The 26,342-nt window shown below is 55.9% G+C and overlaps 1 protein-coding gene and 1 long non-coding RNA gene across 2 annotated transcripts; one reads left to right on the forward strand and one right to left on the reverse strand.

Moving 5' to 3' along the window:
• Positions 1-326: 326 nt before the first annotated feature.
• PSMC4 (proteasome 26S subunit, ATPase 4) lies at positions 327-13,358 on the reverse strand. The gene is made up of 11 exons (XM_048828327.2): positions 13,205-13,358; positions 5,690-5,788; positions 5,036-5,222; positions 4,790-4,936; positions 4,394-4,503; positions 3,975-4,068; positions 3,481-3,648; positions 2,824-2,900; positions 2,438-2,606; positions 1,168-1,223; positions 327-504 (listed from the first exon to the last, which is right to left on the reverse strand). The coding sequence occupies exons 1-11, from the start codon at positions 13,238-13,240 to the stop codon at positions 391-393; spliced, it is 1,257 nt and encodes a 418-aa protein (XP_048684284.1). The 5' UTR covers positions 13,241-13,358; the 3' UTR covers positions 327-390.
• A 91-nt stretch (positions 13,359-13,449) lies between these two features.
• Positions 13,450-19,201, forward strand: LOC142069922 (uncharacterized). Its single transcript, XR_012665888.1, has 2 exons — positions 13,450-18,075; positions 18,663-19,201. It is a non-coding gene; the product is annotated as an uncharacterized LOC142069922 (long non-coding RNA).
• Positions 19,202-26,342: the final 7,141 nt, after the last annotated feature.

A 26,342-nucleotide genomic window follows, 5' to 3' on the forward strand; every position in this document is an offset into this window, starting at 1 on the left:
TTTGTGGGGGCTGCCGTGCAGCACGGGGGGGCGGGGGCCTAGTGGGAGCTTTCCAGGCAGCACAGGTCCCCAGGCTGCAGGGACAGACACCTGCACTCCCCCCAGAGGCATGGGGCTGGGGAAGGGATTGGCAGGATGTTAGCCTGCTCCACACTCCCCCTGGGGCCCTGGGCTGGGCCAGGCCAGTCAGCAGGGACAGACACCAGCACTCCCTGAAGAGGTGTGGGGCTGGGTCTATTGGAGGGATTTTAGCCTGCTCCGCGCTCCCCACAAGGCTCCAAGTTGGGCCAGGTCGCACGGACAGACAGCGGCACTCCCAGCAGAGGTAGGGAGCTGGGGATGGGTTTATTGGTTGGATGTCGAGCCTGCCCCACACTCCCCCATGGCCCCTCATTTGTAGAACTCGTGCTCCTGCTCGTCCTTCTTGATGACCGTCTTGTACGCCTTCTCGAAGTCCTTGGCCAGGACGATGTAGCGGTTCTCCCGCACGGCCAGCATGCCACCCTGTGCATACGGAGACATGTGTGAGGGGGCGACGCTGGGCACAGTGACCCCCTCCCCATCCTGCCCTGTGAAACGTGTGGGGACGCCACCGCCAGGTGCAGTGACCCCTCCCATCCTGCCCTGTGCACAGGGGGACATGTGAGAGGGGGCGGCACCAGGGTGCAGTGATCCCTGCATCCCACCCTGCGCACATGGGCACATGCATGGGGGGGCAACACCAGGTGCAGTGACCCCACCATCCCACTCTGCGCACACGTGTGGGGGCAATGCGGGGCACAGTGACCCCAACCCACCATGTGCACAATGGGCATATGTCTGGGGTAGGGTGGGTGCTGAGCAGTGACCCCCCCTGTGTATGTGGGCACATGCATGGGGGGGCACGACACTGGGTGCAGTGACCCCCCCAACCCCCCATGTGCATACGTGTGTGTGAGGGGGATGCTGGGCACAGTGACCAACTCCATGCACAATCGCCCAGCAGCAGAGGACCCCATAATTTCAGAGTCAGGGTTCCTTCAGCCACGCACTCTGTGGCAGTGGTCCTGCTGACTTGGGGGAGCAGTGGGGGATCCCCAAAAAAGGAGCAGGTCACAACACACACAGCACCCAGATATCATGGCCTGGGGTGTCCAGGTGCCCTGTCCCATGTCCCCCAGCATTTACCTCCTGGCAGATGGAGTTGATGTCGGCACCCGAGATCTTATCCGGCCGGGCCACATCTGGGGAGGAGTGAGGGAAACGTCTGCACAGCAGCTGAGCTGGATCATGGTGAGAGGGCCCCCGGGAGCCACTGCCACCCTTACTCCTCCCCCACGCGCCAGGGGGCCAGCAACGCTACCAGGGCACCGTGGTGGGGGGCCCTGATGGGCTTCTCATAGCCTTCCCAGAGGGATGGGATCAAGCTTGAGGGCCCATGAAGCTCCTGGGCGGAGGGAAGGGGGCAGATCGGCATGACGACAAGTCCAGAGGCCCCAGACAGGAGGAGTGGGCATGTTGGGGGCTAGAGTCAGAGGATAGGTTTTTTGGTGAGTGACCCCTCTCCGCCCCCACCAACCCTTTCTGGACCCTATGGATCCAGAGGCACAGGCAGGAGCCAGCTTCACCCCATCCCCCCCACTCCGGAGCGGAACCAGACAGCACTGGCTCAGCTATGCCAGGTTCTCCCTGGGGGTCCTGGGCCCTCCTGCCTCATTACTCCAGCCTGCAGCCTGAGCCAGGCCCACCCCTTGCCCTGTGGGCTCGTGCCAGACCTGTGTCTGTCTGCCTGCTCTTGGTGCAGCAATCAGTCCATATGCTGTGCCAGTCACTGCCCAGCAGGAGGCAGCCCCAGCTGCACCCTCCCCTGGTGCTCCCCCTGTCTAGCCACGTGTCAGAGGGGGACAGAACAGCTCCCAGCTGTCGTGCCCGCACCTGTAGCCCGACTCCACCCTGACCCCAGCCCTGGAGGTGGCCAGAAGACATCCCCTCCAGCAGGGGTGCCCAGGGAGAGGAGGGGTTCTTGGATCAGTGCACCCCCTGGACCCTCAGGCATGTGTGTGTGACACAGGGAGAGTGAGGCAGAGCTGTGGCCTGGGTCACTGGGTCAACCCCGTGTGGGGCAGCACAGGACTGACAGGCACCTTCTTATGAGCTGGGCCCGAGACATCCCTTCCTCAGTGCCGGGCACCCAGTGGGACGTAGCCTCCCTGCTGCGCCCCCCCATGCCAGCAAGCCAGCCAACGGGACGCAGCTTCCCCCCTGTGCTAGGCACCCAATAGGACACAGCTCCCCTGCCGTGTCCCCCCACGTCAGCCAGCCAAGACGCAGCTCCGCCCCCTGTGCTAGGGATCCACTAGGACGCAGCCCAGCCCAAACATGTGCTGGGCACCCAGTGGAACACAGTCTTCCTGCTGTGCCACCCTTCCCGCCCCGTGCCAGGCTCCGGGCAGGATACAGTCCTCCAGGTCCACTTCCTCAGACAGGTTCATCTTGCTGGTGATGGTGGAGAAGATGAGGCGCTTCTGGCGCCGGTCGGGCAGGGGGAACTCAATCTTGCGGTCGAGGCGGCCGGGCCGCAGCAGGGCGGGGTCCAGCGTGTCTGCCCGGTTTGTGGCCATGATCACCTGGAGGGCAAGAGCGCACAATCACCCCTCAGGAGAGCCCTCTGCCCATCCCCAATGGGGAGACTCAGCCCCCTTGGTCCTGCGCCCTCCAGCCTCGCTGGGACAGCAGTGCCTTTGCCCCCATTCAGTCCCCCACATCCCACCACCTCAGGGAGAAATCTGGGGGCTGGCACAGCAATGCCCGTCACCCCCCATCCCAGCCCCTGCTCTCCCGCACCTTGACGTTGACGTTCTGATCAAAGCCATCCATCTGGTTGAGCAGCTCCAGCAGGATGCGCTGCACCTCCCTGTCGGCTGGGGAGAGGGGCACAGCCTGGTGAGCGGGGCACCTGGAGAGCCAGCGCTGGGCACAGACACCCCTGCCCCCCACTATCTACCCTCATCCCCATTCCTGTCCCCTCCTGCATCACCCCCTTCTCCAGTGCCCACCCCCACCCTGCCAGCCCTGCCTAACCCACTCCCTTCCCCCTCCCCTCCAGCCGCTCCTCCCTCCCCCCCATCCCCTCTCCCCAATCTCCTGCCACTACTGTCCCCACCCAGTGCACCTCAGCCTTGCCCACCACTGCCACCCCACATTTGCACACCTCCGCCACTACCCCCAATCCTGCTGGCCCAGCCTCCCTCACCCCACTGCCCACCATGGGACTGGCCGGAACCTGAGGGGCTCACCCCAGTGTGACACTGACATCTACAAGGAGTGGGGTGGGGACTGCAGCTCTCTGCTCCCCCCACCTGCTGGGACTTGGGTCCAGTACCCTAGAGGGAAGAGGCCCCATGTCCCATTCCCGCTCCTGCTCCCCCCGAGCCAGTCCTGGGGCCAGATCGGAGCCTGCACACCCAGAGGGGCGGGCGCAGCGCCTCGCCCCCTGCTCACCCCCTGTCTGGGCGTCAAAGCGCTTGGTGGCGATGGCATCTATCTCGTCTATGAAGATGATGGCAGGCGCATTCTCCTTGGCCAGCCGGAAGACGTCCCGCACCATGCGCGGCCCCTCACCCAGGTACTTCTGCACAAACTCCGAGCCCACCACGCGGATGAAGGCAGCTGGACAGATGGGTAGACAGCATTAGTGCCCAGCTCCCCTGCAAGACAGCAGCCCCACTCCATCCCTGGCCGTGAGAGATACCCCGCCATGGGACAGGCACGCCCTGGGGCAACCCACAGGCTCCCCGTGCCACACAGCCCTGGCACCAGCCCCTGCAGCACCAACCGTCCTGGGCACAAAGCTGGGGCCCTTCTAGACCTTGAGCCGGGACCACAGGTCGCCTGGTACCTTCGCGCTAGAGAACCCAGGCATCCTTGACAGACTCCCATGGTACTAGCTGGGCACTGGTGCTCCCCCTTCCCCCGCAGTCCAGCACCCTGCTCACCTGTGGTGTGATGGGCCACGGCTTTGGCCAGCATAGTCTTCCCACAGCCCGGGGGGCCATACATTAGGACGCCGCGCGGGGGGTCAATGCCGATCTGAGGAGGACAGAGGGGGTTACTGGGGGCTCCCCCATCCCGCCCTTGAGGGGCCCAGCAAGCTGGTGAGCTGGGGTCTGGACACCAGTTACATCCGGTGCTGCCGAAAGTCAAGGGTTCTGTGCCTCTCCTGATCTGACAGCGACTTGCCAACCCCAGCCCAGCCCCTGAGCACACAGCCCCAAGCCCCGCAGGAGTCCCCCCAGCTATAGGGCACAGTGGGAGGAGGACCCATGCTGGACCTGCAGGATGGAGCTCAGCCCTAGCGCAGGGCACAGCCACCCAGGATGTAGCCCCAGCCGGCCCAGTCTCGCCCCCCACTCACCTGCTTGTAGAGCTCAAAGTGGGTGAGGGGCAGCTCCACGGCCTCCCTCACCTCCTGCTTCTGGATGTCCATCCCGCCGATGTCGGCGTACATCACGTCTGGTTTCTGATCTGTGGGCACACACCAGGGCTGAGCCCAGCACGGGCAGGGGACCCCTGCCTCCCCTACTCATAATGGCCAGGGGACCTCCGCTCCCCAGAAAACCTGCACTCCCGGCATTCACAGCACAACTGGGGGACCTCCCGCCCCCTGTCCAGCACAGTCGTGGGACCTCCGTCTTCCCTGTCCAGCACTCCCCGCATGCCCCTGGGACCCTCAGCTCTGCCCCCAAAGGCACTGGGCATGCTGCTCCCTGTGGCACCGGCTGCCCCTGGGGCTGGCGCAGGGAGCACCCACCTGATGTCAGCATCATGATGCTGCTGTCAGCCTCGGGTGGCAGCACATCCACCAGCGCGTTGCTGTGCTTGTGGAGGGCCACCGAGGCATTGGGCTTCAGCAGCTCCCGGTCAATGGTGCTCAGGATCCGCACGTAGTAATTGGAGCCTGCGGGTGAGAGGCAGATGGGGGTAAGCCAGGCAAAGCCGGGGCTCGGACCCCCGTGCACAGCTCCCCTCCCCCGCAATCCCGCTCCTCCAGCTGCACCTGTGGTAGAGCCCACGATGGCCGTGTTCTGGTCCACGGCCTCCAGGAACTGGCCGATGACCAACGGGATGCTCTGGATGCGCTTCACCTCCTCCTGCGCGTGCAAGAACTCCTTCTTCAGGTTCTTCTGCTCATCCTTGATGTACTCCTCCTGCACCTCCAGGAACTCCAGCTCCTGCTGCAGCTTCTACGGACGGACGGACAGACAGACAGCCCCTCCTCCCTGCTCTGCTCAGGTACCCGCAGTAGCTGCTAGAGGAAGTGGTGCCACGGGCCGGGCACCAGAAAGCTCCCTGCTCAGCACTGCGGCTGGGTGACCTGCAGGGAAGTGGGCTCCCAGGGGTGCTGTGCAGCAGAGGGGAATGGGACTGGAAGAACCAAACCCACCAGAGGTTACTGGGGCCCAGATCTCCCAGGTCCCTGGCCCCACAACCCTAGTCAGAGATGCCATCAGATCCCAGCTCCAGGCCAAGGTCACATGCTGCCCCCACCTCGGGGCCTGCCATCCCAGCCTGCCTCCCACAGCTCCCATCTGAGGGCATCCCCCTAACTCCACCATCCGGTCAGAGGGCCACTCCCACCCTGAGGCCTGCCCTCCCAACACACCTCCCATCTAAGGGCAACCCTCTCCCGCCACCCCAGCCCCCAACTCACCTTGTAGCGGCTGTAGAGATCCTCCAGGTCCTCGGGCTCTGGGGCCAGGAAGGACAGGCCAGTCTGGGGCCTGGAGATAGCCAGCGCAGGCAGCTCATCCTAGGACAGCCACAGACAGGCAAGGTGAGAGCTGGACACCCCAGCTCAGGGGTGACCACAGCTCAGGGAGGGGTGAAGCTCCCTCTGAGCAGCAAAAGTCTCACACCCGATCTGATCCCACCCAGCTGCCGGGATACCAAGCACCGGGCCCTGAGCCCAGCTGGGCAGCAAGAGTCAGACACCCCCATCCCGCCCCCAACAGATAGGGATGGGGGGAACGAAGGGACTAGAGGAACACCAGAGATTTTCTGACCAATCTGAACGAATTCAAATCACCCAAGCCAGATGCTACTCACCCGAGGGTGAGGGAATTAGCTGAAGAAATATCAGAGCCACTGGCAATAGTATCTGTAAACTCATGGATGACAGGAGAGGTCCTGGAACACTGGAGAAGGGCTAGCGTAGGGACTATCTTTAAAAAGGAGGAGCCAGGGAACTATAGACCAGTGAGCCTGGCCTCGATACCTGGGAAGGTACTAGAGCAGGGGTTCTCAAACTTTTGTACTGCTGACCCCTTTCACATAACAAGTCTCTGAATGCGACCCCCCTTATAAATTAAAATAATTTTTTTATATATTTAAACACAATTATAAATGCTGGAGGCAAAGCAGGGTTTGGGTTGGAGGCTGACAGCTTGCAACCCCCATGCAATAACCTCGCAACCCCCTGAGGGGTCCCGACCCGCAGTTTGAGAACCCCTGTACTAGAGCAATGTATGAAACATTCACTTTGAGAACACCTGGAGGATGAAGGGGTGATCACTAGCAGCCAGCATGGATTTACCAAGAACAAATCACACCAAACCAGCTTGATTTCCTTCTTTGACAGGATTTGGTGGATAGGGGGAATGCAGTGGAAATAATATACCTGGACTTCAGCAAGGCTTTTGACTAGGGCTGTCAAGTGATTAAAAAAATTCATTGCAATTAATCGCGCTGTTAAACAATAATAGAATACCATTTATTTAAATATTTTTGGATGTTTTCTACATTTTCAAATATATTGATTTCAATTACAACACAGAATACAAAGTGCACAGTACTCACTTTATATGATTTTTATTACAATATTTGCACTATAAAAATGATAAAGAAATATATTTTTCAATTCACCTAATACAAGTACTGGGCACCAAAGATGACCTTGAGCGGATCACTGTAGACTATGTGTGGCTCTGGGAAGAAGGATAAAGAAGTTTGAGGCGCAAGTGGTCTTCTCGTCCATCCTACCCGTGGAAGGAAAAAGGCCTGGGTAGAGACCGTCGAATCGTGAAAGTCAACGAATGGCTACGCAGGTGGTGTCAGAGAGAAGGCTTTGGATTCTTTGACCATGGGATGGTGTTCCAATAAGGAGGAGTGCTAGGCAGAGACGGGCTCCACCTAACGACGAGAGGGAAGAGCATCTTCGCAAGCAGGCTGGCTAACCTAGTGAGGAGGGCTTTAAACTAGGTTCACCGGGGGAAGGAGACCAAAGCCCTGAGGTAAGTGGGAAAGCGGGATACCAGGTGGAAGCACAGGCAGGAACGTCTGGGAGGGGAGGGCTCCTGCCTCATACTGAGAATGAGGGGCAATCAGCAGGTTATCTCAAGTGCTTATATTCGAATGCACAAAGCCTTGGAAACAAGCAGGGAGAACTGGAGGTCCTGGTGATGTCAAGGGATTATGACGTGATTGGAATAACAGAGACTTGGTGGGATAACTCACATGACTGGAGTACTGTCATGGATGGATAAAAGCTGTTCAGGAAGGACAGGTTTTTCTGCAGTTTCATACCGGAGCTCTGAGCAGTCATACTGCTCTCTTACATACAATGCAACTCCCCCACCTTTTCTGCCCTGCCTGAGTGTCTCTGGATTCAAGTTTAGAAGTGTGAGCAACAAGGGTGATGTCGTGGTGGGAGTCTGCTATAGACCATCGGACCAAGGGGACGAAGCTTTCTTCCGGCAACTCGCAGAAGTTACTAGATAGCACGCCCTGGTTCTCATGGGAGACTTCAATCACCCTGATATCTGCTGGGAGAGCAATACAGCGGTACACAGACAGTCCAGGAAGTTTTTGGAAAGTGTAGGGGACAATTTCCTGGTGCAAGTGCTGGAGGAACCAACTAGGGGCAGAGCTCTTCTTGAGCTGCTGCTCACAAACCAGGAAGAATTAGTAGGGGAAGCTAAAGTGGATGGGAACCTGGGAGGCAGTGACCAGGAGATGGTCGAGTTCAGGATCCTGACACAGGGAAGAAAGGAGAGCAGCAGAATACGGACCCTGGACTTCAGAAAAGCAGACTTTGACTCCCTCAGGGAACTGATGGGCAGGATCCCCTGGGAGAATAACATGAGGGGGAAAAAGAGTCCAGGACAGCTCGCTGTATTTTAAAGAATCCTTATTGAGGTTACAGGGACAAACCATCCCGATGTGTAGAAAGAATAGTAAATATGGCAGGTGACCAGCTTGGCTTAACAGTGAAATCCTTGCTGATCTTAGACACAAAAAAGAAGCTTACAAGAAGTGGAAGATTGGACAAATGACCAGGGAAGAGTATAAAAATATTGCTCGGGCATACAGGAGTGAAATCAGGAAGGCCAAATCACACCTGGAGTTGCAGCTAGCAAGAGATGTTAAGAGTAACAAGAAGGGTTTCTTCAGGTATGTTAGCAACAAGAAGAAAGTCAAGGAAAGTGTGGGCCCCTTACTGAATGAGGGAGGCAACCTCGTGACAGAGGATGTGGAAAAAGCTAATGTACTCAATGCTTTTTTTGCCTCTGTCTTCACGAACAAGGTCAGCTCCCAGACTACTGCACTGGACAGCACAGCATGGGGAGGAGATGAGCAGCCCTCTGTGGAGAAAGAAGTGGTTCGGGACTATTTAGAAAAGCTGGACAAGCACAAGTCCATGGGGCCGGACACGCTGCATCCGAGAGTGCTAAAGGAGTTGGCGGATGTGATTGTAGAGCCATTGGCCATTATCTTTGAAAACTCAGGGCAATCGGGAGAAGTCCTGGACGACTGGAAAAAGGCTAATATAGTGTCCATCTTTAAAAAACGGAAGAAGGAGGATCCTGGGAACTACAGGCCAGTCAGTCTCACCTCAGTCCCTGGAAAAATCATGGAGCAGGTTCTCAAGGAATCAATTCTAAACCACTTAGAGGAGAGGAAAGTGATAAGGAACAATCAGCATGGATTCACCAAGGGCAAGTCATAGAATCATAGAATATCACGGTTGGAAGGGACCTCAGGAGGTCATCTAATCCAACCCCTGCTCAAAGCAGGACCAATCCCCAATTTTTGCCCCAGATCCCTAAATGGCCCCCTCAAGGATTGAACTCACAACCCTGGGTTTAGCAGGCCAATGCTCAAACCACTGAGCTATCCCTCCCCCCATGCCTGACTAATCTAATTGCCTTCTATGACAAGATAACTGGCTCTGTGGATGAGGGGAAAGCGGTGGACGTGTTGTTCCTTGACTTTATCAAAGCTTTTGACACCGTCTCCCACAGTATTCTTGCCAGCAAGTTAAAGAAGTATGGGCTGGATGAATGGACAATAAAGTGGATAGAAAGTTGGCTAGATTGTCGGGCTCAACGGGTAGTGATCAATGGCTCCATGTCTAGTTGGCAGCCGGTATCAAGTGGAGTGCCCCAAGGGTCGGTCCTCGGGCTGGTTTTGTTCAATATCTTCATAAATGATCTGGAGGATGGTATGGATAGCACCCTCAGCAAGTTTGCAGATGACACTAAACTGGGAGAAGAGGTAGATACGCTGGAGGGTAGGGATAGGATACAGAGGGCCCTAGACAAATTAGAGGACTGGGCCAAAAGAAATCTGATGAGGTTCAACAAGGACAAGTGCAGAGTCCTGCACTTAGGACGGAAGAACCCCATGCACCGCTACAGACTAGGGACCGAATGGCTCGGCAGCAGTTCTGCAGAAAAGGACCTAGGGGTTACAGTGGACGAGAAGCTGGATATGAGTCAACATTGTGCCCTTGTTGACAAGAAGGCCAATGGCATTTTGGGATGTATACGTAGGGGCATTGCCAGCAGATTGAGGGACGTGATTGTTCCCCTCTATTCAACATTGGTGAGGCCTCATCTGGAGTATTGTGTCCAGTTTTGGGGCCCACACTACAAGAAGGATCTGGAGAAATTGGAAAGAGTCCAGTGGAGGGCAACAAAAATGATTAGGGGACTGGAACACATGACTTATGAGGAGAGGCTGAGGGAACTGGGATTGTTTAGTCTTCAGAAGAGAAGAATGAGGGGGGATTTGATAACTGCTTTCAACTACCTGAAAGGGGGTTCCAAAGAGGATGGATCTAGACTGTTCTCAGTGGTAGCTGATGACAGAACAAGGAGTAATGGTCTCAAGTTGCAGTGGGGGAGGTTTAGGTTGGATATTAGGAAAAACTTTTTTACTAGGAGGGTGGTGAAACACTGGAATGCGTTACCTAGGGAGGTGGTGGAATCTCCTTCCTTAGATATTTTTAAGGTCAGGCTTGACAAAGCCCTGGCTGGGATGATTTAGTTGGGGATTGGTCCTGCTTTGAGCAGGGGGTTGGACTAGATGACCTCCTGAGATCCCTTCCAACCCTGATATTCTATGATTCTATACTGTATGCAATCTCTTTGTCATGAAAGTTGAACTTACAAATGTAGAATTATGTCCAAAAAACTGCATTCAAAAATAAAACAATGTAAAACTTTAGAGCCTACACGTTCACTCAGTCCTAATTCTTGTTCAGCCAATCGCTCTGACAAGTTTGTTTACATTTGCAGGATTAATGCTGCCCACTTTTTGTTTGCAATGTCACCTGAAAGAGAGAACTGGCATTCGCCTGGCACTTTGTAGCCGGCGTGGCAAGATATTTAGGTGCCAGATGTGCTAAAGATTCACATGTCCCTTCATGCTTCGACCACCATTCCAGAGGACATGCACCCATGTTTATGGCAGGTTCTGCTTGATAATGATCCAAAGCAGTGTGGACCGATGCATGTTCATTTTCATCAACTGAGTCAGATGCCACCAGCAGAAGGATGATTTTCTTTTTTGGTAGTTCGAGTTCTGTAGTTTCTGCATTGGAGTGTTCACTTCACATTCTTAAACTTTGAGTCGAGTGCTGTAGCTATCTTTAGAAATCTCACACTGGTGCCTTCTTTGCATTTTGTCAAATCTGCAGTGAAAGTGTTCTTAAAACAAACGTGCTGGATCATCATCTGACACTGCCATAACACAAAATATATGACAGAAAGCGGGTAAAACAGAGAGGAGACAAAACTCTCCTCCAATGAGTTGAGTCACAAATTTAATTAATGCTTTTTTTTTTTTAAATGAGCATCATCAGCATGGAAGACTGTCCTCTGGAGTGGTGGTAGATACATGAAGGGGTATATAAATGTTTAGTATATCTGGCATGTAATTATCTTGCAATGCTGGGTACAAAAGTGCCATGAGAACGCCTATTCTCATTTTCAGTCAACATTGTAAATGATAAGCGGGCAGCTTTATTGCCCGTAAATGTAAACAAACTTGTTTGTCTTAGCGATTGGCTGAAGAAGCAGGAGGACTGAGTGGACTTGTAGGCTCTAAAGTTTTACATTGTTTTGTTTTTGAGTGCAGTTGTGTTACAAAAAACCCTGTAAGTTGCACCTTCATGATAAAGAAATTGTACTGCAGTACTTGTATTAGGTGAATTGAAAAATACTATTTCTCTTATTTTTATAGTGTAAATATTTGTAATAAAAATCATATAAAGTGAACACTGTACATTTTGTATTCTGTGTTGTAATTGAAATCAATATATTTGAAAATGTAGAAAATCATCCAAAATATTTAGATAAATTTCAATTGGTGTTCTATTGTTTAACAATGTGACTAAAACTGCAATTAATCATGATTAATTTTTCTTTTAGTTAATCGTGTGGGTTAACTGCGATTAATCGACAGCCCTACTTTACACATAGTCCCACATGACAGTCTGATAAGTAAGCTGGAGAAATGCAGGCTCTACAGAACTACCATTGAGTGGCTACATAATTCAGAGTAACTATTAATGGAATGATGTCAGATTGGAAGGAGGTATCAAGTGGGGTTCCACAGGCATCTGTTCTGGGTCCAGTGTTGTTTAACATCTTTATTAATGACTCAGAAGTAGGAACAGAGAGCATACTGATCAAATTTGCCAATGACACACAGCGGGGCAGGGGAGGGGGGAAGTGTTTGCAAACACTTTGGAGGATAGAGCTAAAATTAAGAGAGATCTTGATAAACGGGAGAACTGGGTTATAGGCAACAAAATGAAATTCAACAAAGACAAACGTCAGGTGCTACATTTACGGAAGAAGAACCGAATGCACAAATTCAGAATGGGGGATTACTGGCTGGGCAGCAGCATGGCTCAGAAGAATCTGGGAGTTGTGGTGGATCACACCTCAACACGAATCAGCAATCTGATGCGGTTGCAAAAAAAGCAAATGCAATTTTAGGTTGCATTAACAGAGACCCAGCATGCAAGTCATGGGAGGTGACAGTAACACTCTACTCGGCCCTAGTTTCGCCTCAGCTGGAGTACTGTGTCCAGTTTTGGTCATCAATGTATAGAAAGGATGTAGAGAAACTGGAAATGAGCCCAGAATCCTGGGTTCCATGCCCGGATTTTGGGAGGGAGGGGGGGAAGCCCAGACTCCTGGGTTCCATGCCCAGATCGCTTGGGGAGGGGGGGGAGCCCGGACTCCTGGGTTCCATGCCCGGATCGCTTGGGGAGGGGGGGGAGCCCGGACTCCTGGGTTCCATGCCCGGATCGCTTGGGGAGGGGGGGGAGCCCGGACTCCTGGGTTCCATGCCCGGATCGCTTGGGGAGGGGGGGAGCCCGGACTCCTGGGTTCCATGCCCGGATCGCTTGGGGAGGGGGGGGAGCCCGGACTCCTGGGTTCCATGCCCGGATCGCTTGGGGAGGGGGGGAGCCCGGACTCCTGGGTTCCATGCCCGGATCGCTTGGGGGGGGGGGGGGGAGCCCGGACTCCTGGGTTCCATGCCCGGATCGCTTGGGGAGGGGGGGGAGCCCGGACTCCTGGGTTCCATGCCCGGATCGCTTGGGGAGGGGGGGGGAGCCCGGACTCCTGGGTTCCATGCCCGGATCGCTTGGGGAGGGGGGGGGAGAGGGGGAAGCCCGGACTCCTGGGTTCCATGCCCGGATCGCGCGGAGGGGGGGGGGGAGAGGGGGAAGCCCGGACTCCTGGGTTCCATGCCCGGATCGCGCGAGGGGGCGCACTCCAGGCCGGGCCGCCGTGACTCGGCATCTCCCCAGGAGCGCGGCTGCCGGCGGGGCGCGAACCAGGAGGGCGGTGACGGGGACTGGAGCTCGTCCGAGCGGAGCGGGACCGGGGATCCCCGAGCCACCCCCCGCCGGGTCCCCCTCGACCCGCACCTGGGTTTTCTCCACCAAGATTCCGATTTCCTCCATCTTCCCTCCGCCGCGGAAACCTGGGGCCGCCCCGGGGCTGCTGGGCGTTGGAGTCTCTCCCTTGGCGCGGGGGCTGCTGGGAGCCGTAGTTCCCCCGGCGCGGGGACTGCTGGGAGCTAGAGTCCTCACCCCGACCCCGTTATGAGTTTTGTCCTTCCTCAGCCCCTTTCCAGCAACGCAAGGGTTAACGCACACAGCCCCGCCCATCCCCTGCGTGCACAGTTGGCACCGCAATGCAACGTGAGACCCGGGAGCCGTCCAGTGACAGGCCCAGGCTCTGCGCAGACTCAGGCAGCGTGGCTGATGCCCCGAGCAGCTGCCCCCTCTCCGGATGATCGGCCCAGGCTCTGCGCAGACTCAGGCCGCATGGCTGACGCCCGAGCAGCTGCCCCCTGTCCGGGCGATCGGCCCAGGCTCTGCACAGACTCAGGCAGCGTGGCTGACGCCCCGGGCAGCTGCCCCCTCTCTGGATGATCGGCCCAGGCTCTACTCAGACTCAGGGTGCATGGCTGACGCCCCGAGCAGCTGCCCCCTGTCCGGGCAGTCAGCCCAGGCTCCACGCAGACTCAGGCTGCGTGGCTGACGCCCCGAGCAGCTGCCCCCTCTCCGGGCGATCGGCCCAGGCTCTGCACAGACTCAGGCAGCGTGGCTGACGCCCGAGCAGCTGCCCCCTCTCTGGATGATCGGCCCAGGCTCTACTCAGACTCAGGGTGCATGGCTGACGCCCCGAGCAGCTGCCCCCTGTCCGGGCAGTCGGCCCAGGCTCCACGCAGACTCAGGCTGCGTGGCTGACGCCCCGAGCAGCTGCCCCCTCTCCGGGCGATCGGCCCAGGCTCTGCACAGACTCAGGCAGCGTGGCTGACGCCCCGGGCAGCTGCCCCCTCTCCGGATGATCGGCCCAGGCTCTGCGCAGACTCAGGCCGCATGGCTGACGCCCCGAGCAGCTGCCCCCTGTCCGGGCAGTCGGCCCAGGCTCCACGCAGACTCAGGCTGCGTGGCTGACGCCCCGGGCAGCTGCCCCCTCTCCGGATGATCGGCCCAGGCTCTGCGCAGACTCAGGCCGCATGGCTGACGCCCCGAGCAGCTGCCCCATCTCCGGGCGATCGGCCCAGGCTCTGTGCAGACTCAGGCCGCATGGCTGACGCCCGAGCAGCTGCCCCCTGTCCGGGCGATCGGCCCAGGCTCTGCACAGACTCAGGCTGCGTGGCTGACGCCCCGAGCAGCTACCCCCTCTCTGGATGATCGGCCCAGGCTCTACTCAGACTCAGGGTGCATGGCTGACGCCCCGAGCAGCTGCCCCCTGTCCGGGCAGTCGGCCCAGGCTCTGCGCAGACTCAGGCCGCATGGCTGATGCCCTGAGCAGCTGTCCCCTGTCCGGGCAGGCGGCCCAGGCTCTGCGCAGACTCAGGCCGCATGGCTGACGCCCCGAGCAGCTGCCCCCTGTCCGGGCAGTCGGCCCAGGCTCCACGCAGACTCAGGCTGCGTGGCTGACGCCCCGAGCAGCTGCCCCCTCTCCGGGCGATCGGCCCAGGCTCTGCACAGACTCAGGCAGCGTGGCTGACGCCCCGGGCAGCTGCCCCCTCTCCGGATGATCGGCCCAGGCTCTGCGCAGACTCAGGCCGCATGGCTGACGCCCCGAGCAGCTGCCCCCTGTCCGGGCAGTCGGCCCAGGCTCCACGCAGACTCAGGCCGCATGGCTGACGCCCCGAGCAGCTGCCCCATCTCCGGGCGATCGGCCCAGGCTCTGTGCAGACTCAGGCAGCGTGACTGACACCTGGGGCTGGCAACTCTCCGCGTGATTGGCCCAGGCTCTGCGGAGACTCAGGCAGGGTGGGTCACACCTGGGGCGGCTGCCCCCTGTCACTGACTCACAGGTCGTGCCCACTCCTAGCCCCGTGTGGTCCCTGGGGGGAACCCCTTTCAGTGTGACAGCCCTTCTCGGGGGTCCACTCTCTCTCGGGGGTTAAGCCCCTCTGCCTCTTGGAACTGCATCTCTCTGAACCTTAGCACACCTGTCTCTTGCTGTGGGTCCCTGCAGGGAGTCCACTCACTCTGGACCTCCGGGGCCTCCACTCCCAGAGGGAATAATGCAACCCTGTTTCCTAGACTAGAGCGACTCTCAGCCAGAGTAAAACAGGAGGGTTTTTGAGTGTATGAACACAGCATAGGAAACTCTCAGGGCCTTCCGGCCTGGCCTCCCTCAGCACAGCACATCCATGTCTCTCCTGCATCCAGGTGGACTCTGCCTGCTCTCTCTCTAGTCTGGAGACCCTGCGCTCAGGGCCGGCTCCTTCCACCAGCTTCCCAAGAATGGGGCGGCAGTCCGTGTCCCGCTGCGGCAATTCAGCAGCAGCTCCACCGCTCTTCCCGCAGCAGGGGCTTTTGGGCGGCAGCTCCACCGCTCTTCCAGGTGTGGCGGCAATTTGTTGGCGACTGCTTGGGGCAGCAAAATTGGTCGAGTCGCCCCTGCCTGCGCTTTCCAGCTGGGCATCCGATATCACCAGCTCCAACAGCTCCTCCCCTGTACTTTGTCTTCTGTCCCAGGTAAACAGGTCGCTGGGGCCCTCTCTCTTCAGTCCTTTGTTCCCCTCTGGCTGGAACTGGTTGGTCAGGTCACGGGGGTCCTCTCTCCTCAGCCCTTTGTCCTCCCACTGACCAGAACAAGCTGACGGACAAGCTAGGCTGGGCCTCTTAGTCACCAGGCCACCAGTTATTAGGTTTCCCCATCTCCAGGTCATTATCTGGGGGTCCCGGCTGCTATGCGAGGTCACAACTGGTCCTCTGCAACAACAAACCCTCTCCCACCACCTTGTTAAACATGCAGCACACAGGGAAACTGAGGCGCACACACTATTCATGTAAAACACTACAAAAATCCTCAAATTTGTCACAGGCACACACTCAGGGAAACTGCCCCCTCTCTGGGCCATTGGCCCAGTCACTGTGCAGACTCAGGCATCGTGGGGCACATTTGGGGCAGCTGCCCCATTTCCGGATGATCGGCCCAGGCTCTGCGCAGACTCAGGCAGCGTGGCTCGTACCCGGGGCAGCTGCCCTCTCTTCGGGCGGGCGGCTCAGGTTCTGTGGAGACTCAGGCAGCGAAGCTTACAACTGGGGCAGCTTCCCTCTCTCCAGGGTATCGGCCCAGGCTCTGAGCAGACTCAGGCAGTGTGGCTGACACCCAGGGCAGCTGTCCTCTCTCCAGGTGATTGGACCAATCTCTGCGCAGACTGAGGCAGCATGGAGGACACCCAGGGCAGCTGCCCCCTCTCCCAGCCATGGGCCCAGGCTCTGTGCATAATTTGGCAGCGTGGCTGACACCCAGGTAAGCTTCCCCCTCTCCGGCCGATCAGCCGAGGCTCTGCGCACACTGAGGCAGCGTGGCTCATCTCGGGAAGCTGCCCCCTCTCTGGGCCTTTGCCCAGTAACTGTACTGACTCAGGCAGCGTGGATCACACTTGGGGCAGCTGCCCCATTTTAGGTCAATCGGCCCAGGCTCTGCGCAGACTCAGGTATCATGGGGTGCATTTGGGGCAGCTGGACCCTCTCTGGTGATCACCCCAGGCTCTGCGCAGTCTCAGGCAGCGTGGCTCACACCCGAGGCAGCTACACCCTCTCCGGGCGATTGGCCCAGGCTCTGCACAAACTCAGACAGCGTGGGTCACATGGGGGAAGCTACCTCCTATCTGGGTGATTTTCCCAGGCTCTGTGCACACTGAGGCAGTGTGGGTGGCACCCAGGGGAGCTGCCCCCTCTCAGGGTGATCAGCCCAGGCTCTGCGTAGTGTTTGGCAGCATGGCTGACACCGGGGGAAGCTTCCCCTTGTCCGGACAGTAAGCCCGGGCCCTGGCGAGACTCTGGCAGTGTGGCTGACTCCTGGAGCATCTGCCCCCTCTCTGCCCTGGTCTACACTAGGACTTTAGGTCGAATTTAGCAGCATTAAATCGATGTAAACCTGCACCCGTCCACATGATGAAGCCCTTTATTTCGACTTAAAGGGCTCTTAAAATCGATTTCCTTACTCCACCCCTGACAAGTGGATTAGCGCTTAAATCGGCCTTGCCGGCTCGAATTTGGGGTACTCTGGACACAATTCGACGGTATTGGCTTCCGGGAGCTATCCCAGAGTGCTCCATTGTGACCGCTCTGGACAGCACTCTCAACTCAGATGCACTGGCCAGGTAGACAGGAAAAGAACCGCGAACTTTTGAATCTCATTTCCTGTTTGGCCAGCATGGCAAGCTGCAGGTGACCATGCAGAGCTCATCAGCAGAGGTGACCATGATGGAGTCCCAGAATCGCAAAAGAGCTCCAGCATGGACCGAACGGGAGGTAGGATCTGATCGCTGTATGGGGAGAGGAATCTGTGCTATCAGAACTCCGTTCCAGTTTTCGAAATGCCAAAACCTTTGTCAAAATCTCCCAGGGCATGAAGGACAGAGTCCATAACAGGGACCCGAAGCAATGCCGCGTGAAACTGAAGGAGCTGAGGCAAGCCTACCAGAAAACCAGAGAGGCGAACGGCCGCTCCGGGTCAGAGCCCCAGACATGCTGCTTCTATGATGAGCTGCATGCCATTTTAGGGGGTTCAGCCACCACTACCCCAGCTGTGTTGTTTGACTCCTTCAATGGAGATGGAGGCAATACGGAAGCAGGTTTTGGGGACGAAGAAGATGATGATGATGATGAGGTTGTAGATAGCTCACAGCAAGCAAGCGGAGAAACCAGTTTTCCTGAGAGCCAGGAACTGTTTCTCACCCTGGACCTGGAGCCAGTACCCCCCGAACCCACCCAAGGCTGCCTCCTGGACCCAGCAGGCGGAGAAGGGACCTCCGGTGAGTGTACCTTTTAAAATACTATACATGGTTTAAAAGCAAGCACGTGAAAGGATTACTTTGCCCTGGCATTCGCGGCTCTCCTGGATGTACTCCCAAAGCCTTTGCAAAAGGTTTCTGGGGAGGGCAGCCTTATTGTGTCCTTCATGGTAGGACACTTTACCACTCCAGGCCAGTAACACGTACTCGGGAATCATTGTACAACAAAGCATTGCAGTGTATGTTTGCTGGCATTCGAACAACATCCGTTCTTTATCTCTCTGTGTTATCCTCAGGAGAGTGAGATATAATTCATGGTCACCTGGTTGAAATAGAGTGCTTTTCTTCAGGGGACACTCAGAGGAGCCCATTCCTGCTGGGCTGTTTGCCTGTGGCTGAACAGAAATGTTCCCCGCTGTTAGCCACGGGGAGAGGGGAGGGTTGAGGGGGTAGCCACGCGGTGGGGGGAGGCAAAATGCGACCTTGTAACGAAAGCACATGTGCTATGTATGTAATGTTAACAGCAAGGTTTACCCTGAAAGAGTGTAGCCACTGTTTTATAAAATGTGTCTTTTTAAATACCGCTGTCCTTATTTTTTCTCCACCAGCTGCATGTGTTTCAATGATCACAGGATCTTCTCCTTCCCAGAGGCTAGTGAAGCTTAGAAAGAAAAAAAAAACGCACTCGAGATTAAATGTTCTCTGAGCTCATGCTGTCCTCCCACACTGACAGAGCACAGACGAATTAATGGAGGCAAATAATGTCAGAGTGCAGGAAAGCACAAAATGACCGGGAGGAGAGGTGGTGGGCTGAAGAGAGTAAGTGGCGGGCTGAAGACAGGGCTGAAGCTCAAATGTGGCGGCAGCGTGATGAGAGGAGGCAGGATTCAATGCTGAGGCTGCTGGAGGACCAAACCAGTATGCTCCAGTGTATGGTTGAGCTGCAGCAAAGGCAGCTGGAGCACAGACCGCCACTACAGCCCCTGTGTAACCAACCGCCCTCCTCCCCAAGTTCCATAGCCTCCTCACCCAGACGCCCAAGAACGCGGTGAGGGGGCCACCGGCCAACCAGCCACTCCGCCACAGAGGATTGCCCAAAAAAAAGGAGGCTGGCATTCAATAAATTTTAAAGTTGTAAACTTTTAAAGTGCTGTGTGGCATTTTCCTTCCCTCCTCCACCACCCCTCCTGGGCTACCTTGGTAGTCATCCCCCTATTTGTGTGATGAATGAATAAAGAATGCATGAATGTGAAGCAACAATGACTTTATTGCCTCTGCAAGCGGTGATCGAAGGGAGGAGGCGAGGGTGGTTAGCTTACAGAAAAGTAGAGTGAACCAAGGGGCGGGGGTTTCATCATGGAGAAACAAACAGAACTTTCACACCGTAGCCTGGCCAGTCATGAAACTGGTTTTCAAAGCTTCTCTGATGCGTACCGCGCCCTCCTGTGCTCTTCTAACCGCCCTGGTGTCTGTGCTTGTTTCCCGAGCCCAGAATCGGTGTTCCACAGCATGAACCTGCCCCATTAGCACCATGATGCATGCATTGGCAGGGCCCATGCTTTCAGAGAAATCTGTGTCCATGTCCTGATCACTCACGTGACCGCGCTGACGTCGCCTCCTCGCCCGGTATCGCTGTGCCAGGTTCTGGTGCTGCATATACTGCTGGATAATGCGTGTGTGTTTAATGTGCTCCTGATTGCCAAAGTGAGCTGAGTGGCCTCCATGCTTGCCTTGGTATGGCGTCCGCACAGAAAAAAGGCGCGGAACGATTGTCTGCCGTTGCTCTGACGGAGGGAGGGGCGACTGACGACATGGCTTACAGGGTTGGCTTCAGGGAGCTAAAATCAACAAATGGGGTGGCTTTACATCAAGGAGTATTTCAGGCAAGACTTCACGGAGGGTTCCAATAAGAAATGGTGCACCTAAGTTATTGTTCTTATTGGAACAAGGAGGTTAGCCTGGCCTCTGATTGATAGATACATGGCTAGATTTACCTCACTGCACCTTCTCTGTGAGTGACTGCAGTGTGACCTAGAGGAATGAGTCCCCTAGACGGGGGAGGAGGCAAATGAGTACAAAACAAATCTGGTCTATTTCTTGTTTTGATCCACGCCATCTATCTTTTACATCTTTGGCTGGCAGCAGACGGTGCAGAAGGACTGCATGCCATCCACATCTCATGGCTGCTCGGCAGAAGATGGTATAGTATGACTGCTAGCCATCCTCATCTCTTGCCTGCCCGGCAGAAGATGGTACAATATGACTGCTAGCCATCCTCATCTCTTGCCTGCCTGGCAGAAGATGGTACAGTACGACTGCTAGCAATCCGTATCGCCTGCCTGCTCACCATAAGATGGTTCAATAGGACTGACTGCAGGACTAAAGAGAATGACCTGGTCAAGTCACTCCAAATTTAGTCCCTGCGCCCATGTCTGCCCAGGCGCTCCCAGCCGACGTGGCCAGGAGCACCTCGGACACGACCACGACGGCTATCAGTCGTACTGCACCATCTGCTGCCAGAAGGCAATGGGTTGCTGCTACTGTGTAGCAATGCTGTACCACGTCTGCCAGCACCCAGGAGACATACGGTGACGGTTACCTGAGCGGGCTCCATGCTTGCCGTGGTATGGCGTCTGCACAAGTAACTCAGGAAAAAAGGCGCAAAACGATTGTCTGCCCTTGCTTTCACGGAGGGAGGGAGGGAAGGGGGGCCTGACGATATGTACCCAGAACCACCCGCGACAATGTTTTAGCCCCATCAGGCATTGGGATCTCAACCCAGAATTCCAATGGGCAGCGGAGACTGCGGGAACTGTGGGATAGCTATCCACAGTCCAACGCTCCGGAAGTCGACTCTAGCCTCGGTACTGTGGAAGCACTCCGCTGAGTTAATGCACTTAATGCACTTAGAGCATTTTCTGTGGGGACACACACACTCGAATATATAAAACCGATTTCTAAAAAACCGACTTCTATAAATTCGACCTTATTCCGTAGTGTGGACATACCCTCTGGGTGGTCGGCCCAGGCTCTGCACTGACTCAGCAAGTGTGGCTGACACCCGGGGCAGCTGCCTCCTCTCTGGGTGGTTGGCCCAGGCTCTGCGCAGACTCAGGCAGCGTGGCTGACACCTGGGGCATTTGTCCCCTTTCTGGGTGGTCAGTCCAGGCTCTGCGCAGACTCAGGCAGAGTGGCTGACAACCGGAGCAGCTGCCCCCTGTCACGGAGTGTGGGGGAGTCAGGGCCCTGCACCCCCCACTTCCTGCGCTTCACCATGACTCTCAGCCAGCCAGTAAAACAGAAGGTTTATTAGGCAACAGGAACACAGTCCAAAACAGATCTTGTAGGTACAGAAAACAGGACCCCTCAGTCAGGTCCATCTTGGGGGTAGGAAGCCCAGACCCCGGTGCTGGGCCTCCCTCCTTTTCCCCTGCCAGCTCCAAACTGAAACCCCTTCCAGTGCTGGATCATATTAAAGAAGTTCTGTATTAAAATCACAAATGAGTTTGATTCCCCAGAGTTTAAATTCCAGGGTATTACTAATTAAGAGGTCTCTTGGTTTTTGGTACTGTTTCTCTCCCTCTATGTGTGAAACTTGCAAGCTGCTAATTGTGTTAGTACATTCTAAGACAGAGTCTGTTCTCAAAGCAATTCACAGAGAGAGAGACTCAAAGCAATACTCTAACAACAGAAACAGCACCCAGAGACTCCCCGCCCTTTTGTTGTATTAACAATTGTGATTAAAATAGAGATAGAGGATGTATGTGGATGGATGCTTGGTGTGGATAATAACTGAATGATCAGGGAGGTGCCAGCCTAAGAATCCAGTGTCCATCAGCTGAGTGTCAAGTGGAAATAACCAGAGGACCCCCCGGAGGGCAGACTGGAATCCACCCAACAGCCTCAAGAATGGGAGAACCAAAGAACAAGATAACATCTCGGAGCCGTCAGGAATGTGCTATCTGCTGATTGATTCAGCAACAGCATGATGAAGCAATTCCCATAGACTGGCATAGGAAGAAATTCCTATAAAAATAGACTCTAAAAAGTGAGAACTTTGGGGTCTGATTCTGCAAACCAACTTCCAGGAGCATCAGATGAGCATCTGACAAGGCCCTGCTCCCTCCTCATGTCCAGGCCACCTGGCCAGTGGCTTGGCATGAGCAACTCTAAGGCTGGTAACTATGATAACAACCTTGCAGAACCTGTGTGTGTGTATGTTTGTATGAATGAATGTGTGAATAAATATGAGATTGAATGGAATGTTATAACTATAACTAACTGCTTACTATGATTCTTTCTGTATTCACAGTAAATGTGGTATTTTGCCTTTTTCCCTTTAATAAGATCCTGCTGGTTTTTATTTTATTGGTATAACACCAGCAGTCTCCCCGCAGCCATACCCCCCGGCTCCTCCTCCAGCCTTTGTCCAGTTTCCTGAGCAGAAGGTGTCACCTGGCCCCAGCCCCCTCCTGGGCTCAGGTTATGTATCATCCATCACGTGAGGTCACACCCTGATATCCCACCACCATCCAGCACCAATGCAACATTCCCAGTAAAACTCCCACGCAACATTCCCAGGTCAATACTCCCCACTCCCTACTCCGTCACATCTCTCCCCCCTTCAGGACTGAACTGAGTGGGGTGGGGAGTGAGGGGCCCCAGGCCTCTGTGGGGTAGGAGCAGGGAGGGAGCGGGGGGTGGGGCTGGCTTGGGGGGCAAGGGGGAACCACCCCCCAGCACTCACCGGCAGCGGGAGTGGGAGTGCAGCCACCCGGTCCCCAGCCATGCCATCGGTGAGTGCTGGGGGGTGGTTCCCCCTTTCTCCCCAAGCCAGTGCAGGCCTGGCCCTGCTGCAGAGCTCAGGGGAGTGGGGGCAGGGCTGGGGTAGGAAGAGGCAGGGCGGGGCATGGGCGGGGACCCTGGGGAAGAGCCGGAGCAGGGGCTGGAGCAGCACGCAGCTGCGGAGGGCACCAGGAAATTTGGTGCCCCAAATTTCCTGGTGCCCTATGCAGCTGCGTACTTTGTGTATGGGTAAGGACAGCCCTGGCTATCATGTTGGCACTCCCCTTCACATGGACTACCTCCAACTCCATATCATAATTCTGCAGGAACAGGCTCCACCTCAGGAGCTTGGCATTGGCTCCTTTCATCTGGTGTAACCAGGTCAGGGGGAGTGGTCAGTGTACACAGTGAAGTGTCACCCAAATAGTTAGGGCTCTAGCTTCTTAAGGGCCCACACCATGGCCAGGTATTCCTTCTCTGAACTGAGTGGGGTGGGGAGTGAGGGGCCCCAGGCCTCTGTGGGGTAGGAGCAGGGAGGGAGCGGAGGGTAGCAACTTCTTGCTCAAGTACACGATGGGATGTCTCTCCCCCTGCATTAACACTGCCCCCAGCCCCGTGTCTGAGGCATCGGTGAACACCATAAAGGGCTTGTCAAAGTCTGGAGTTACCAGCACTGGGCCACCAGAGCCTCCTTCAGCGCGCAGAGAGCCCTCTGGCACTGCTCAGTCCAGACCATTGTGTCTGGCTTCCCCTTCTTGCACAGCTCAGTGATGGGGGCAGCTATGGAGCTAAAGTGGGGCACAAATCTTCAATAATACCCCCCCATCCCAATAAAGGCTTGGACCAACTTTCTGGTGTGGGGAGCGGGCCAGTCTCTGATCACCTCCACCTTGGCTGGTTCCGGCTTTAGGCGGCTGCTCCCCACCCAGTGGCCCAGGTAAGATACTTCGGCCATCCCCACCTTGCACTTCTCTGCTTTTATGGTCAGCCCAGCCTCCTGGAGTCGGTCCAGCATGTGTTTAACCTGGGACACATGGTCCTAGGGTGACCAGACTTCCCGATAAAATCGGGACTGTCCCGATTTTTAGTTCTTTGTCCCGCGTCCCGACTGATGCATGGTTGGGACGCCATTTGTCCTGATATTGCAGCTTTGTCCGCTCCGGTGGTTTGTTTGTTTTTTTTCCTTCGGCAACTCCACTCTGGCCCCCCTTTTTTTTTTTTTTTTTGCTTACCCCATGTGTCCCGATATTTTGTCCGTTTCATCTGGTCACCCTACGTGGTCCTCCCAGGTCTGGCTAAAGACATAGATGTCATCAATGCATGCTACGGCAATACTCTCCATCCCCCTCAATAGCTGATCCACAAGGTGCTGGAAGGTGGCTGGTGCCCCCTTGAGGCTGAAAGGCAGGGTCAGGAACTCATAGAGCCCCAGAGGGGTGATAAGGCAGATTTCAGCCTGGCATCTGCATAAATGGCACTTCTGAGTAGCCCTTTTTAAGATCCATGGTGGTAAGGTAGCAAGCTCCTCCCAGCTTGTCTAGGAGCTCATCAGGCCTGGGCATGGGGTAGGCATCAGACACGATGATGGCATTAAGCTTCCGATAGTCCACACAGAACCGGATCGACCCGTCCTTTTTGGGGAACAGGACCACAGGCAAGGCCCAACGGCTGGAAGATGGCTGGATCACCCTCAAAGCGAGCATGACACAGACTTCTCTTTCCAGGTCCTGAGCAGTTTTCCCTGTGACTCGGAAGGGGGAGCATCTAATAGGCGGGTGCGATCCTGTCTTCACCCGGTGGACAGTCAGATTAGTGAGTCCAGGCTGATTGGAAAACAGCTATCCGTACAAATGCAACGCTCCTCAGATCTCAGCTTGCTGGGCAGGGGTTAGCTGATCAGAGAGGGGAATTGTTTCCAGGGAGGAGCCAACTCCTGTCTCAGGGAATAGATCTACTAAAGGGTCAACTTCCTGCTCCTCCCAATGTCCACACACAAATAATACCACATTCCCCCGTCATAATATGGTTTCATCATAATAACATGGTACACACGGTGGCCATGTGCCCAGTTAGACAGTTCCACGACATAGTTTACCTCATTTAGTTGCTTGACAATCTTGAAAGGACCTTCCCAGACGGCTTGTAGTTTGTTTCATCTCACAGGGATGAGAACCATCACCTGGTCTCCGGTAGTGTAGGCAGGGGCCCGCGCCATGCAGTCATACCAGACCTTCTGCTTCTTCTGGGCTCTGGCCAGATTCTCCTTGGCCAAGCCCATGAGCTCAGCAAGTATTTCTCAGAAGGTCAAGACATACTCCACCACTGGTTCTCCATCGGGAGTGGCCTTCGCCTCCCATTTGTCTCCCATCAGGTCCAGGGGCCCCCTTATCCTTCTTCCATATAACAGTTCAAAAGGCGAAAACCCGATAGACTCCTGGGGCACTTCCCTGTACGCTAACAGCAGGTGAGGTAAGTACTTGTCCCAATCCTGCAGGTGCTGGTTCATAAAGGTTTTCAGCATCATCTTTAGAGTTCCATTGAACCTCTCCACCAGCCCATTGGACTGGGGGTGATATGCTGAGACCAGATGTGCCAGACCCCACATTTCTCCCGCAAGCACCGGAGCGGGGCTGACATGAAGTTGGATCCTTGGTCTGTTAAGACTTCCTTGGGGAACCCCACTCGGCTGAAAATGGTCAGCAGTGCATCTGCCATGGTGTCTGCATCAATAGAAGACAAGGCCACTGCCTCGGGGTAGTGGGTAGTGAAATCTACCACCACCAGAATGTATTTCTTCCCCGACCGGGTCGTCTTCCTGAGAGGCCCCACTATGTCCACAGCCACCTTCTGAAAAGGCTCATCTATAATGGGCAGAGGTCTCAAAGCCACTCTCCCCTTGTCCCAGGCCTTCCCCACCCCCTGACAGGGGTCACAGGATCTGTAACACTGTTGGACGGTAGTAAAGACTCCAGGCCCGTAAAAGTTCTGTAGCAGACTCTGCGTGGTGCACCGGATTCCCTGGTGTCCTGAGCGGGGGATGTCATGGGCCAGTTACAGTAGCTTGCAGCAATGCTTCTTGGGGACCACCAGCTGCCTCCTGATCCCCCACGACTCCACTTCCCCTGGGGGAGCCCACTCTTGGTACAGGAATCCCTTCTCCCACAGGAACCTCTCCTGGCAACCTCTCCCCATGGTCTGTGCCGCACTGAGGCCAGCCAGGTCCCTTAGCTTCCGCAAGGAGGGATCTTTCTGCAACTCGGCCTGGAACTTAGCATATGGGGAAGGGATGGGCACCTGCTCCCTCTTGCTGCCACTACTCTGAGCCTTGTCCCTGGGCACTCTCTCCCCACCAGGGTAGGGTCCTGTGCCTCCTGTGAGGTACCCTCCCCAATGTCAGGGCATAGTGCCCCTCGCCGGCTCTGGCTACGGGTCACAAATAGGGCATTCTGGGGGTTGCTTGGCCAATCCTTTAGGTTCACCTCCCATCAACACCTCAGTGGGCA

Source organism: Caretta caretta, chromosome 24, assembly GCF_965140235.1.
Source record: "Caretta caretta isolate rCarCar2 chromosome 24, rCarCar1.hap1, whole genome shotgun sequence".
Classification (NCBI taxonomy): domain Eukaryota; kingdom Metazoa; phylum Chordata; order Testudines; family Cheloniidae; genus Caretta; species Caretta caretta.